Genomic DNA, 16673 nt, shown 5'->3' with positions numbered 1-16673 from the left:
CGGGTGATAGGGATGAATATTTACAAAAATATAAATTGCCTAGATTAATAGCAGAAGAGATAGATTACTAACATGTTTAATTTTAAAATAAATTAAGGAGAAATGATTTGTGTAATCATTGATTATCTGAAAACCATTAACAAAGAAAGAGTCTGGACATCAAATTATCAAGGGAAACTTCCCTAATATTTCAATTCAATATTGATAATTTAAAAAGAATGAAAAATGTGAAATTTCACATTTTCTTCTTTTTTCATTCTTTTTAAATTCACCCTATCATTTCTTGATGTCTCAATAAATCATCATTGTACCCTTGCCCAAAATAGTTTTAAAGGAATTGCTTTCTTCAGTGAGAATTTAAAAAAAACTCTCTTTCCACTTATTCAATTCATGTTTTAATGCATTATTTTCATCAGTGAATTTGTTAGCTTCTTTTTCAATTTGACAAATTCTGTTAAGGCATTTTTCCTTTAGTTTTTGTTTTGTTCTTCTTTTACCAGATTATAAATTTTATTTTAAAAATGTTATTCCTTTGATTTAAATTCTTTACCCTATTTTTTCTTCTTCCCCTCTTATTTGATTTTGAGACTCATTTTTTACCTATTCTTGGTACTCTTTTAGGATTTGTGTTAAGTTGCCATTTTTCTTTGAGGCTTCATCATACCTATTTTGATTTCATTTTCTTCTTCTGAGTTTATGACTTGATCTTATCTGTCACCATAGAAATTTTTATGGTCAGGTTCTTTTTTGTTGTTGTTGTTATTTATTCATTTTTTCTGCCTATTTCTTGATTTGCAACTTTATGTTAAGTGCATAATGTTTTGCATCATATGGGGAAAAGCCTGAAGTTGTTTTTAGGGCTAATTCAAGAGATTTAGAAGTTTTCAATATTTTCAAGGTGGTGTCACCTGGGGGGAGGTATCACTGCTCTCTTGGTCTACACTCTGGTACTTTTGTAATCACTACTGATTCTTGTGACATCTTTTCAGTTGAGATAAAATATTATACTATTCTTCTGGTTTCCTGACCACTTGGGCCAAGGTGGGAGGGTCACTCATGGTTCCACTCCCTCTTGATTGAAAGTGATCCTCTCCATACTTAAATTATGACTGAAAAATGGGTATAGAAAAATACAGTTGCAAAGAGTATCTGGCCCAGTATTCATTGCTAACACAGAGATACCCACTAATTTCTTCCTGACCAGTTATGAGGCATTCTTATTATCTCTGGCCCAAGAACTCCTGAATGTACTATTTGCTTCTATCTCAGCTATCAAACCCACCATTGTTGTTCTATCAACTTGGGCTCTAGGATAGCTTCTTCCCATATGTATATGTATATCATATACATATGTATATCATAGATTGCTCTTACGAATTTGCTTTGTTGTCTTGGTCTAGAAGAATATCTCACTTTGAACTTCTATTGGCTTTGCCACTCCAAAATTCAATTTGAATCTTTATTTTAAATCTGTTGGGAAGAGATCCTGGAATAGCTAACTGAGTGTTCTTTCTACTTTGCCATCTTGACTCTGCTCATAGAGGTCCCAAAAGAGTATTATTTTATGCTTCATTATATTATTGTTTATTTTGTCATATATTTCCCAATTCTATTTTAGTTTTGTTCTGGCCCATATATAGCTCCTGGGCTTTATATTGCATATCTCTGATCTATTAGAGAAAGGAACTGGGGTTCAGACTCTAAATACTATTCTCTTTTAACAAATATTTCTGTGACTCTAATGTTTATAACCTTCAACAACCATTTTCCTCCAAAGAATAAGCACATTAGATGAAGTTAGGGAACTTCCAGGCTAAATGGGCGGAGAAAGACAGTCAAGACTAGACAAAATCTGGTGCTAGAATTAGTGGGACCAGGACACCCAGGAGGTAAGGCCACTTGTGGTAGTATTTCGGGAAGGCTTAGGCTTTCACAGAGGTATCTACTTGAAATGGAAATGGCTAGCACTTGGAACAGTTGTCTCCCTCTTCTTTTTTAATTATTTTTTTAAAATGATTAAATGTAATAACAGATTTCCACAAAAATTGCCCATGTTATATAATCAAAATTGTCTCTATCCCTTTTTCCTTACCTCCTCCTGCAGCTGGCAAGCAAATCAATTAGAGTTACACATGTATTATCATGCAAAACATATTTCTATAGTTTATTTTTATAATTAAATAATCTTATAATATCAAAACCCCAAAACACATATCTAGCTAAGCAAGTGAAAAATCCTATTCTTTCATCTGGATTTCATCTCCAACAATTTGGATAGCATTCTTTTTCATAAATCCCTCAGAATTTTCCTGGATTATTATGTTGGTGATAGTAGCTAACTCTTCCTTATTTGGTCATTCCACAATATTACTGTTACTGTGAAAAATGTTTTCTTGGTTCTAGTTATTGTCACTCTGCATCAGTTCATGTAGTTCTTTCCAAACCATTCTGAAATAATTCGGTTCTTCATTCCTCAGACCACAATAGTGTTTCAAAACCATAATATACCACAATTTGTTCAGCCATTCCCCAACTGATGGACATTTTTTTAGTTTCCAATTCTTTGCCACCACAAAAAGAAACAGCTATAAATATTTTTATATGAGTAGATTCTTTCCCATTTCTTTAAATCTCTTCAGGATACAGATCTAATAGTGATATTGTTGGATCAAGGGTATGTAGCTTTCAATAACACTTTGGGCATAATTCCAAATTGCCCTGAAGAATGGTTGGATCAATTCATAACTCTATCAGCAATGCATCTGTGTCCCAATTTTGCCACATTCCCTCCAATATTTATCATTTTCCTTTAATGCTATATTGGCCAAACTGATATGGGTGAGGTGGTACCTCAGAATTGTTTTCATTTGCATTTCTTTAGAAAAGAGGGCTTTAGAACATTTTTTTCATATGATTATTGATAGCTTTGATTTTTTCCTTGGAAAACTGCCTATTAATATCCTTTGACAATTTATCAATTGGGGAATGACTTGGATTCTTATGAATTTGATTTATTAATTTATAAATTTGAGAAACGAAACCTTTATCAGAGAAATTAATTATGACATGGTTTCTCCACTTTATTCTATCCTTTCCAATCTTGGTTGCATTGATTTTGTTTGGACAAAACCTTTTTAATTGAATATTATCAAATATATTAATTTTACATCATTTAATGTTCTCTATCTCTTGTCATTAATTTTTCCCTTCTCCATATATATGACAGGTATACTATTCTCATAGTTTTCTTATAATATTACCCTTTAAGTCTAAATCATATACCCATTTTGATCTTCTCTTGGTATAGGGCAGCAAGGGTGAACTTTTTAGAGGGCAGGATGATGTGAAAAATGTCCTCAGGCTGATGTGGAGAGGGAGAAGGGAGAAGCCTAGTCCTGTATCCCTTTGTGTTTCTAGTAATGGACTCTGATGAACTCTGTGCTGAGAGAAGGTACACATGTCCACTCTGGCATGCATGTCATAGGTCAATTACTACAGGTATAGGGTGTGAGATATTGATCTATACCTAATTTTTGCAGTAGTGTTTTCCAATTTTCCCATCATTTTGTTTTTGTCAAAGAGTGAGTTCTTATCCCCAAACCTTAGATGTTTGGGTTTATCAAACACTAGATTGTTGAGGTATTTTACCCATAAAATATTCCATCGATCTACCTTTTTATTTCTTAGCTAGTAACAGAATGTTTTGATTGTTATTGCTTTATAGTACAATTTAAAATATGATATCATAGGCTGCATCCTTCAAAATTTTTTTCCATTAATTCCCTTGATATTATTAATTATTCTTCTAACTTAATTTTGTTACTATTTTTGCTAGTTTTATAATAAGTTTTTGGAAATTTTGTATGGCACTGATTAAGTAAATTAATTTAGGTAGGATTGTCATATACAATAACTCAGTCTACCCATGAGGAGCAATTAATGTTTTTCCAATTGTTTAGATCCAACTGTATTTTATGTTGTCTAGAGTGATTTTTAAATGTACTTTCTTTCTCTAACTCTTGCTCCTGGGCTTTGTTGGAAATATATAGAAATGCTAATGATTTAGGTGGATTTATTTTCTGGTCTGCAATTTTGCTAAAATTATTTCAACTATTTTTAATTGATTTTCTAAGATTTTCTAAGTATACCATCATATCTTCAACAAAGCAATGGTTTAGTTTCCTGAATGTCTACATAAACTCCTTTAATTTCTTTTTTTTTTAAATTCCTAAAGTCAGCATTTATAGTACAATATTAAATAATGGTGCTGATAATGGGCATCTCTGCTTTTATTCCTGATGTTATTTGGAAGATTTCTCATTTATTCCCACTGCAGATGATACTTGCTAATGGTTTTAGATAGAAACTACTTATTATTTTAAGGAAAAGCCCTTATATTCCTATACGTCCTAGTGCTTTCAATAGGAATAGGTGTTGTATTTTGACAAAGGCTTTTTCTGCATGTATTTAGAGAATTTTGATTTCTGTTAGTTTGGTTGTTGATATGGTCAATTATGCTGATAGCTTTTTCTAATAATAGACCAGTCTTTCATTCCTGGTATGAATCTCACATGGTAATTATGAGTAATCCTTATTATATATTGCTTTATAATCTCTTTGCTAATATTTTATTTAAGATATTTGTATGAATATTCATTAAGGAAATTTGTGTAATTTTCTCTCTTATTTTGATCTTCCTTCATCATATTTATGTTTTAAAAATAATTTGACAAGACTCCTTCTTTGCTTTTTTTGCCAAATAGTTTATGTAGTATTGGGATTATTTTTCTTTAAATGTTTCATAGGATTCACTTGTCAATTGCTGATTCTTGAGATTTTTTGTTTTAGGGAATTCATTGCTGGCTTTTTTAGCTTCTTTTTAAAAAACCGGGTTACTTAATGATATTATTTCTTCTTTTGTTAATCTAATCAATTTATATTTTTGAAAATATTCACAAATTTCACCAAGATTGTCAGATTTATCATCATATAATTGGGCAAAATAGCTCCTAATTAATGCTTTGTTTTCTTTATTGGAAGAGAATTTACCATTTTAATTTTTGATATTGATAACTTGATTCTCTTCTTTCCTTTTTAAATCAAATCAACTGAAGTTTTTTTCTATTTATTTATTTTTCTTTCATAGAACCAACTCATAGTCTTAATTTCTTAGTTCAATAGTTCTTTAAATTTCAATTTCATTCATTTCTCTTTGATTTTTAGGATTCCCAAATTAGTGTTTAATTGAGGATTTTTAATTTTTAATTTGATCTTTTCCTATTTTTTAGTTGTCTGCCCAAATAATTGCATTCTCTCCTCTAATTTATTGACATAAGCATTCAGGGATATCAGTTTTGCGCTGTATACTGCTTTGTCGGTTTTCAATAAATTTTGATATGTTGTTTCCACAATATCATTTTCTTTAATGAAATCAGTGATTGTTTCTATGACCCATTTGTTTTTAATAATTATATTATTCAGTTTCTATCTATTAAATCTAATGTCCCAAATTTCATTCAGTTCCTTTATTTCTTTCTTTCTAATTATTTGGGGGTAGATTTATCTAGTTCTGATAGGGGAAGGTTGAGGCCCCCACTAGTAGAGTCTTGCTGACTATTTCCTCCTAAAGCTCATTTAGTGTCTCCTTTCGAAATTTGGAGGCTATACCATTTGGTGGATATATGTTAAGTATGATATCACTTCATTGTCTCCATTGCCTTTTATCAAGGTATGATTACCTTACTAATATTTTTAAATAAGTTTTATTTTTGCTTTAACTTTATTAGATCATAATTACTATTCCTGCTTTTTTCATCTTAGTTGAAGCTTAATAGGTTTTGATCTTACCTTTAATCAGTGTATCTATCTGCCTCACATGTGTTCTTTGTAAACAATATATTATAGAATTCTGTTTTTTAATCCACTCTGCTATCCCCTTCCTGTTTTATGGATAAGTTCATCCCATTTACATTCACAGTTATAATTACCACCTGTGTATTCCCCTCCATCTTTTTCTCCCCTTTTAGTCCTCTCCATTCTCCTTTTATTCTGTCCCTCCAAACAAGTGTTTTACTTTTTTTAATAATTTCCCCCATTTCCCTCCTCTCTTATGTTACTACTCTTCCCACCATTACCCTTTTTATTCTCTTCCTACTTCTCTATAAGGTCCCCAACTTCTCCCTCTCATATTACTCTCCTCCACACCACTATCTTTCTTATTCCCTTTTTACTTTTCTGTAGGATAATATAGGATTCTATACTTCAATGAGTCTGGCTGTTATTCTCTCTCTCTCTCTCTCTGAGCCAAATATGATGAAAGTAAGTTTTAAATATAACCCATCACCACCCTCATCCTACCCTACACTGTAATAGTCCCCACCCACCTCTTCATGTGGTAAAATTTACCCCATGTTCCCTCTTTCTTCTCATTTCTCTCAGTGAAATCCTCCTTTCCACCCCTTCATTCCATTTCCATTTTACCTCCGTGTTTTTGAATATCATAGAAGTTTTCTTTGATAATTTCTTGGTAATATAATGTCTAGGTTTTTATTTTGTTGTATTTTATTTTTTTAGTCATAGAATATACTTTATTTTATTAAAAAACTCATATAAAATTGGCAGGGATGTCAAAATTAGATAATTCTTTTTCTAAGAAAATCTTGAAGACATAATTAAAACATTTATGTGTTTGACATGTGAATCAGAATTTCACCAAAAAAAAAGAAATGAAAAGATTATAAACTGTATACATGTAAAGAATTTCATGTAAGTGAGATTTGGGACCCAATGAAGTATCAAAATTATGTCCTACATATAGCTTTATACTTGATAGCTTCTTTTTAAAGCATTTATTATCTTTTGAGCATGACTTTCAGCTAGTCTCATAATTCTTAGATTTTCTCTGCTGGATTGGAAGATCTGAAAAACATGTCATTCCTTTTCCTCTGCTAATGACTTTGAGCTACTTTTCTCTGGGGCTATGGATTTCACTGTAAGTGTGAAAAGGCCCAGCACTATGTCCAGGGAATGGTCCTTCAATAGATGGATGTGGGATGTTCTGCTTTTGGCTTAGGAAGTGTTCCAGTATCCCAAATTTGGACTATTCCCAGGCTCAGAACTTGGCACATTTTGTGGGGTGTGGTCAACCTGCACTCTTCTGTGTACAGTTTTACTTCTATTTCCCACTTATCCTATGAAAACCAACTCTCAGCCTACCTCTCAAGTTTTTTTTCACAGGAGAACCCCCCTACTCCATGTTGTTGGTTTTGTGATTCTTGTCATTTTAAAGTGTTTATTTTAAGGTTGGTTTGAAAGGATTCTTAGAACAGTTTCAGCTTTCCCAGCTCCTAAGCTTCCCTCTTGGCTCTGCCTCCAAAATCGTAAGAAACAATACCATATATTGGAAACCTTGGAGATAGCAAGTTTATTTATGAATGATAATCAACTTGTTTATAAATTCTTACTAAATTAGAATTTTAAAAATTCTTATGTATTTTGTTAATTGTCTTCTCTTGAAAAGTTTTCTAAAATGTGCACTAGACCAGGTAAACTATGAACCTTTTGTGTTGCCACATGATGAGAAGTCAGCTGCAATTCAATTTAAAGATCTAGTAGTAAAGATATGATATACTTTTGCAAATTGGAACTTTATGTTTTCTTTCTGAGACAAAGGTTAGTGAAATATTCCAAGTATCCTTACATTAAATTCTATTCAACATATCTTTTAACAAATGGGTTACATATCTAGCTTGTACAAAAAATATTGCAAAATAGTTGTAAGACAATTTTAGATAAAATAAGTGCTGTGATTTGGTTTTAATTCCCTAAGTCATTCTAAATCATGGAATCTAAATGATAAAACACTCTATTTCATAGCATGGTTTACTTTTAAAGTTTTGGCCAAGTTGAAATTAATTATAAAGACAAATTATAAAGATCAAATTAGACATTCAATTTAGCCACTGACCTTTTTTATTCATGTAAAGTTTTTAGTACTGTGATTCTGAATGTTTATGCATTTAAACACACACACACATACACAAAAACACACTGCACATGTGCATGCTAAAATTGAATGATTCCAAGAATTTGTTATCCTTACCTAAGCAAATAGGTTTTTATGTCTGAAAAGTAGCAGAATGCACTTTGGTTACTTTGAATTATGTTGTGTCTCCATCCCCAACCAGAATTTTAAAAATCTCATAATATGTAATCTCATTTACTATAGATATTTACAACTCATCAATTTGTTAATCACACTTAAAAAATTCAGAAGTGGAAGTAGATAATTTAAGTTACATGTTCAGATTCACATCTATATAGAAATTAATTTAAAATTAAAGATTAGACATTCAGACTTCTAGGATACTACTAAATCTTTTTTTAGTTGGATTCTTGTTTTCATGTTTGCAAGTCTGAATGCTTCTCTGTACTGAAACATTTGGGGGTTTTGACTATGTGACTATTATGCCACATCAAGTAAAATAGCAAAAAAGAGTACAATAAATAAAATTTCTCTTATCTTTGCAGTGGGATGCCCTTGCTTTCATGCTGGATCTTTATTTCTGTGGCTTGGAATTGACACAGTAGCAGCTACCCTTATTTTGTGTGCTAACTAGAAATCAAGGAGAGCCATGAGGAGATTTGTTTACTGCAAGGTGGCTTTAGCCACTTCCCTGATGTGGGTTCTTGTGGATGTCTTTTTACTCCAGTACTTTAGTGAATGTAACAAATGTGATGACAAGAAAGAGAGGTATCTCCTGCCTGCATTAAGGGGTAAGTATTCTAAATATGAAATATTCTAAATATGAAAATTATTTTTGATAAAAAGCAATAATCTGATTAAATATCCAGATTCCTAAAATGGTGTCAACTTAGCAAGAAATGGCATTAAAAGAAAGGCTCAATAATTTAATTAATTTATTTCCATACCTTATTGTAACAATCTAACAAAATGATTCCATCTAGTCATCACCTTTTTATACCTTATTTTTCTTTTCTGCAATATGAAAGGATAAGAGGAATTGGTTCCTAAAATTTCTTGAATATCTAAAATATTTTATTTAAAGTATGAGTTTCTGACATTTTTACTTATGTTAACATTTGAAAGATATGCAATTTGTTAATGCTTTCAAGAATACAAAGTACCAAATAGTTTAGTAGAGTAATAAAATTACTTTTCCAAAAAAATTGCTTTAATAAACAAAAATAATATATAAACAACATATTAGTTATATGAAAAGAAAAAGAACTAGAAATAAAATAAAGACATTAAGAGATTTGTTTACCACAGATGATTCTAGCTGTTTCTCTGATGTGAGTGTTTTATCAATGTCTTATACTTCAGTGACTATAACAATGTTTGTAAAATATATTTAGTAAATAGGTATTTCAGAAATAATTAATTGTTCTTGGCATTCTACTTGAATAATTTAAACATACTACCTGAAACCATCTGTATGGTTTTAATTTGCTTCGAAAACATGCATAGCATAGAGTTTACTTTTAAAGTTCAAAATTAATTCTAAAAATGAAATTAGTATCATATTTTTAAAAAAATATGTACATTATTTTTTCTTTTAATGATTTAGTTTAATTTCTAAGGTTGTTTTTAATCAATAAAATGTACTTTAAAATGTATCTAGATTAGTATAATAGAAATATATGGTAATCACAAACATTTTGTGAAATATTGACTGCCTTAAATGCTTTAATAGTTCATTGTAGACACACATACAGATATATCTCCCAAAATCCTAGAATTTTATTGTTAGAAAACATCTAATTATCCATCCAGTCTAGTACATAACTGAAAAGGAACCCTAAAAAATCATCCTTTTCATCACTTTTAGAATAAAATAATATACCATTATAATCATATACCATGAATTGTACAGCCATTCCCCAATTGAAGGACATTTCCTCCATTTTCAATTCTTTGCCACAATGAAAAATGAACATAAACTTTTATGAATATTTTTGTACAAATAGGTCCTTTGACTTAAAAAAATAACTCTTTGACATACAGACCTCCTAGTGGTATTGCTGGATTGAAGGGTATGCACAGTTTAAAAGTTTTTTTGGCCAAATCGCTCTCCAGAATGATTGGATCAATTCACAGCTTCAATAATACTATTCTAGTGCCCTAATTTTCCCTTATCTCCTCTAACATTTATATTTTCCTTTTCAGTCTTACTAGCCAATCTGATATGTATGAAATGGTATATCTTCATTGCTATTCTAATTCTTTCCATTCTTTTTTCTTCTCTTATTGCTTTCACTAGCATTTCTAGTACAATATTGAATAATAATGATAATAAACATCCTTGCTTTACCTCTATCTTATTGTGAAGGTATTTAGTTTATCTCCATTAAAGATAATAGTTATTTATGATTTTACATATATACTATTTATCATTTATAGAAATATACATTAATTGCTATGGTTTTCAGTGCTTTTAATTTAATTTTCTTAGAAAAAAATTTCCATGATTACCTTATTCATGTTCTTACTATCTCCGCCCCCCAAACCCTCCCTTTCACCCCCCACACCTCCACTGTAGCCAATGCACATTTACACTGGTTTCCTCATGTATCATCAATCAAGACCTATTTCCATATTATTGATAGTTCTATTAGGGTGTGAGTTTAGAGTCTACACCCCAAATCATGTCTGCATCTACCCATGTGTTCAAGCAGTTGTTTTTCTTCTGTTTTTCCACTCCCATAGTTTTTCCTCTGAATGTGGATAGCATTCTTTTCCAAAAATCCCTCAGAATTTTCCTGGGTCATTGAATTGCTGCTAGTACAGAAGCCTATTACAATTGATTTTAAAAGAGTGTGTCAGTCTCTGTGTACAATGTTCTCTTGAATCTGCTCCTTTCACTCTGCATGAATTTCTGCAAGTCTTTCCAGTTCACATGGAATTCCTCCAGTTTATTATTCCTCTGTGCTCAGTAGTATTCCATCACCAACAGATACCACAATTTGTTCAGCCATTCCCCAATTGAAGGGCATACCCATTTTTTGCAGTTTTTTGCCACCACAAAGAGTGTGGCTATAAATATTTTTGTGCAAGTCTGTTTATCCATGATCTCTTTGGGGTACAATCCTAGCAATTGAATGGCTGGATCAAAGGGCAGGCATTCTTTTATCGCTCTTTGGGCATAGTTCCAAATTGCCATCCAGAATGGTTGGATCAGTTCACAATTCCACCAGCAGTGCATTAATGTCCCAATTTTGCCACATCCCCTACAACATTCATTACTCTCCCCAGCTATCATTTTAGCCAATCTGCTAGGTGTGAGGTGGTACCTCAGAGTTGTTTTGATTTGCATTTCTTTAATTATTAGAGATTTAGAACACTTTCTCATGTGCTTATTGCTACTTTTGATTTCTTTATCTGAAAATTACCTATTCATGTCCTTTGCCCATTTATCAATGGGGGATCACTTAATTATTTTGTACAATTGATTTAGCTCCTTGTATATTTGAGTAATTAGACCTCTGTCAGAATTTTTTGTCATAAAGATTTTTCCCAGTTCATTGTTTCCCTTCTGATTTAGTTTGCATTGTTTTTGTTTGTACAAAACATTATTAATTTAATGTACTTGAAATTATTTATTTTAAATTTTGTAATATTTTTATTTCTTGCTTGGTTTTAAATTCTTTCCTTTCCCAGAGATCTGACAAGTATATTATTCTGTGTTCAACTAATTTACTTACAGTTTCCTTCTTTATATTCAAGTCTTTCAACCACTCTGAATTTATCTTGGTGTAGGGTGTGAGATGTTGACTAAAGCTAATCTCTCCCATATTGTTTTCAAATTTTCCCAGCAGTTTTTGTCAAATAGTCAATTTTTGTCCCAAAAGTTGGGCTCTATGGGTTTATTATAGACCATCTTGTTGATGTCACTTACCCCAATTCTATTCCACTCATCCTCCCTTCTCTCTCTTAGCCAGTATCATATTTTTTTTATGACCCCTGCTTTATAGTGTAGTTTAATATCTGGTACTGCCAGAACACCTTCCTTCATGTTTTTTTTCATTATTTCACTTGATATTCTTGATCTTTTGTTCTTCCAAATGAACTTTGTTATAATTTGTTCTAATTCAGTAAAAAAGTTTTTCAGTAGTTTGATAAGTATAGCACTAAATAGGTAAATTAATTGGGGTAGGATGGTCATTTTTATTATGTTAGTATGTTACCCATGAGCAATCAATGTTTTTCCAATTGTTTAGATCTAGTTTTAATTGTGTGGAAAGAGTTTTATAGTTGTGTTCCTATAATCCCCGTGCTTGCTTTGGTAGATAGATTCCTAAGTCTTTTATTTTGTCTAGGGTGATTTTAAATGGTGTTTCAATTTCTAACTCTTGCTGCTGTGATGTGTTGGAAATATATAGAAATGCTAATGAGTTATGTGTGTTTATTTTGTATCCTGCAACTTTGCTAAAGATGTTGATTATTTCCACTAGCTTTTTAATTGATTCTCTAGAGTTTTTTAAGGTAACCATCATATCATCTGCAAAGAGTAATAGCTTAGTCTCCTCATTGCCTATTTTAATACCTTCGGTTTCTTTTTTCTTCTCTAATTGCTACTGCTAGTGTTTCTAGTACAATGTGAAATAAAAAAGGTGATAATGGGCATCCTTGTTTCACTCCTGATCTTATTGGAAAGGCTTCTAATTTATCCTCATTGCATATGATGCTTGTTGATGGTTTTAGGTATATACTGTTTATTGTTTTTAGGAAAGGACCTTCAATTCCTATAATTTCTAGTGTTTTCAATAGGAATGGGTGTGTATTTTGTCAAAGGCTTTTTCAGCATCTATTGAGATAATCATGTGATTTTTGTTAGTTAGTTTGTTGATATAGTCAATTATGTGGATGGTTTTCCTAATGTTGAACCATCCTTGCCTTCCTGGTATAAATCCCACCTGATCCTGTTGGATAACCCTCTTGATCGGTTGCTGGATTTTTTTTGCTGGTATTCTATTCAAGATTTTTGCATCTATGTTCATTAGGGAGATTGGTCTGTAGTTTCTTTCTCTGTTTTTGGGCTCCCTGGCTTTGCGATCAGTACCATATTTGTGTCATAAAAGGAATTTGGTAGGACTCCTTCTTTGCTTATTATGTCAAATAATTTATATAGTATTGGGATTAGTTTTTCTTTGAAGGTTTGATAGAATTCACTTGTGAATCCATCAGGCCCTGGCAATTTTTTCTTAGGGAGTTCTTTGATGGCTTGTTTAATTTTTATTTCTATTATTGGATTATTTAAGCATTCTATTTCTTCTGCTGTTAATATAGGCAATTTATATTTTTGTAAATATTCATATATGCCACCCTGATCTCTATATTTATTGCCATATAATTGGGCAAAATATTTTTAATGATTTCTCTAATTTCCTCTTCATTAGAGGTAAGGTGTCCCTTTTCATATTTGATACTGTTAATTTGGTTTTCTTCTTTCCTTTTTTAAAATTAGATTTACCAGTACTTTGTCTATTTTATTTGTTTTTTCAAAATACCAGGTTCTAGTCTTATTTATTAAATCAATAGTTTATTATTATTATTGATTTTATTAATTTCTACTTTGATTTTTAGTATTTCTAATTCACTTTTCACCTGGGAATTTTTAATTTGTTTGCATTCTAGTTTTTTAAGTTGCATGCTCAATTCATTAATCTCTGCCCTCCCTAATTTGTTAATATATGCACTCAATGGTATAAATTTTCCCCTTAGAACTGCTTTGAATTTATCCCATAGGTTTTTGTAAGAAGTCTCATCATCATCATTGTCTTTAATGAAATTATTAATTGGTTCATGAAATTATTAATTGGTTCTACAATTTGTTCTTCAACTAATTTATTTTGGAGTGTCACATTATTTAATTTCCAATTAGTTTTTGGTTTGCCTCTCCATTTATCCTTGCTAATAACATTTTTTATTGCATTATTATCTGATAGATTTACCTTTTTATTTCTGCTCTTTTGCATTTGTTTGCCATGTATCTATGCCCTAGTATATTGTCAATAATTTTGAATGTTCCATGTGCAGCTAAAAAGGTATATTCCTTTTTGTCCCTGTTTATTTTTCTCCATATATCTATTAATTCTAATTTTTCTAGGATTTCATTCACCTCTCATATCTCTTTCTTATTTATTTTTTGGTTTGATAGGGGAAGTTTGAGGTCACCCACTAGTACAGTTTTGCTATCTATTTATTCCTTGACCTCCACTAGCTTCTCCTTTTTAAATTTGGATGCTATACCATTTGGTGCATACATGTCGAGTACTGATATTTCTTCATTGTTTATATTGCCTTTTGTCAGGATGTAACTCTCTTCCATATCTCTTTTAAACAGATCTATTTTTACTTTTGCTCTCTCAGAAATCATGATTGCAACTCCTACCTTCTTTTTCTCATTTGAAGCCCAATAGATTTTGCTCCAGCCTTTCATTTGTACTCTATGTATGTCTGCCTGTCTCATCTGTCTTTTTTGTATACAATATATGGTAGGATTTCTAATCCTCTCTGCTATTTGCTTCCATTTTATGGGCGAGTTCATTCCATTCACATTTAGAATTATAATTCTCAACTATGTTTTCCCCAAAATTTTGATTCCCTCTCCTTGTCCTGCCATTACTTCTTTCACTATTTCCTTCTATACCAGTGTTTTGTTTTTAATTGGTTCCCCTGATCCCCTCCCTTCTTCCTTATTATACTTCTATTTTTCCCCTCTCCCTTCTTTTCCCCTCTTATTCTTCTTTAGGATCTTTTTAAGCTACCCTCCATACCTACCTTCTCCCTCTCTAGTGTTGCTTCCCTCCCCACTAGTCCTTTTTTACCCTTCTACTTCTCTATAGGGCACGAATCAATTCTCTGCGCCAATGAATCTGATTCTTCTTCCCTCTTTAAGTTAATTTCAATGCACTTAAGTATTTAGTATTTCCTCTCTCTAACCTCTTTACTCTTCCATTGAATTGATCTTCTCCCCTTTTGGCCCCATGTCCTTCTTCCCATTTTTTGGCAGCAAGTAGGTTGGAGAATCAGGGTAAATCATCAATCACAGGATAGGCAGTCAATCTCTCCAGGTAAATCCAGAGATAGACAGCCAAACCTCTCAGTTAACTCTCTGACTCCTAATTTCACATTCTAGAATCTTTATCCTCCTGCAACTCTCCCCTGCAGACTAACCTCCCTTGCTAAAACCCTTTCTTCCTCATAACAGTAGAAATATACCTAGTCAGAATATCTGATCCTTGCGATATATTGCTGTAATCTACTTTATTTAACATTTTTGTAGCAATTTTCAAAGAATGATAACAATGAGAAAACATATCAAAATTTATGGGATATAGCTAAAGCAGTTCTTAGGGGAAATTTACATATCTCATTGCTTTTATGAATAAAATAGAGGAAAAAACAGATTAATAAACTAGTCATCCAATTAAAAAAAGCTTAAAAATCAATTTTAAATCACCAGTTAAACATAAAATTGGAAATACTGAAAATCAAAGGTAAGATAAACAAAAATGAAAGTAAATAATTGGAGTGATGAATAAAACTAAAAGATGTTTTTATGGGTGAAAAACAATAAAATAGATAAATCATAGGCTAATTTGATTTTTTAAAAGAAGAAACAAAAGTAAACTAAATCACCAGTCTTAAAAATATAAAGCATTAATGTAGCATTGTAAAGAGAAAATTCAAGCAATTACTAGAAACTATTTTACCCAATTATTTACCAACTCACCTGATAAACTAATTGAAATGAATTAATATTTACAAAAATGTAAATTGCCCAGGTTAATGGAAGAGGAATTTGAAAAGTTAAATAAATACATCTTAGAGAACATCAGTGAGGTCCCCAGGACCAGATTTAGTCACAAGCAAATTCTACCAAACATTTAAAGAACAATTAATTCCAATACTATATAAAACTTTGGAAAAATTATTCAAGGAGTTCTACAAAATTCTTTTTACAAAACAGATACTATTCTTATAATCAAACCAGGAAGAACAAAAACAGAAAGAAAACAATAGATTAATTTTGCTAATGAACATTGATGCAATGGCCTTTTTGACTGCCATTTCAATACCAATGACTCATTTTAAATTCACAGTTCACCAATATCTTCATATCCTTTTCAGACTAACAGCCATCTAATTATATCTCCCCTCGTTGGTAATTATAAAGTTGATATTTTTTAATTCAGCAAAAGATTTTACATGACTTTCATCTTAATAGACTTAAAATAGTGTTCTATCTCATCAAGATCTTTAGGGGCCTTTACTCTCTCCTCTAGCAGTGATCCCTTACAGCTTTATGTCCTCTACATATTTGAAAAGAATGCCATCTGCACCATTTCCAATGACCTTGATAAAAACTATTAAATTACACAAGGCCATCCACCAAATTTATAGTCTTCCACACAAGACTCTCTCTCTCTCTCTCTCTCTCTCTCTCTTTCTATATATATATATGTGTGTGTGTGTGTGTGTGTGTGTGTGTGTGTGTGTGTGTGTGTGTCACCCCTATATATAATATATGTTGAGTCTGGACATTCAGCTAGTTCTGATTTAAATTTAAATGTACTATTATCTAGATAACATTTCTCTTTATCTTATACAAGATTCTTTTACAGTATTATATTTTTTAGGTAATTTA

The 16673-nt window shown here is 31.4% G+C and overlaps 1 protein-coding gene across 2 annotated transcripts in view; it reads left to right on the top strand.

Moving 5' to 3' along the window:
* The first annotated feature begins 8633 nt into the window (after positions 1-8633).
* The window catches only part of GALNT13 (polypeptide N-acetylgalactosaminyltransferase 13), a 717275-nt gene continuing 709235 nt past the window's right edge, over positions 8634-16673 (top strand). For both annotated transcript variants that reach the window (XM_044666584.1, XM_044666582.1), the window contains exon 1: positions 8634-8775. In XM_044666584.1, the coding sequence (XP_044522519.1) occupies positions 8634-8775 (142 nt within the window). The remainder of the gene's footprint in view (positions 8776-16673) is intronic.

This window comes from Gracilinanus agilis, chromosome 3 (genome assembly GCF_016433145.1).
Source record: "Gracilinanus agilis isolate LMUSP501 chromosome 3, AgileGrace, whole genome shotgun sequence".
Lineage (NCBI taxonomy): Eukaryota > Metazoa > Chordata > Mammalia > Didelphimorphia > Didelphidae > Gracilinanus > Gracilinanus agilis.
The sequence above is the reverse complement of the archived record's forward strand: the minus strand, read 5'-3'. Positions and strand labels throughout refer to the sequence as shown.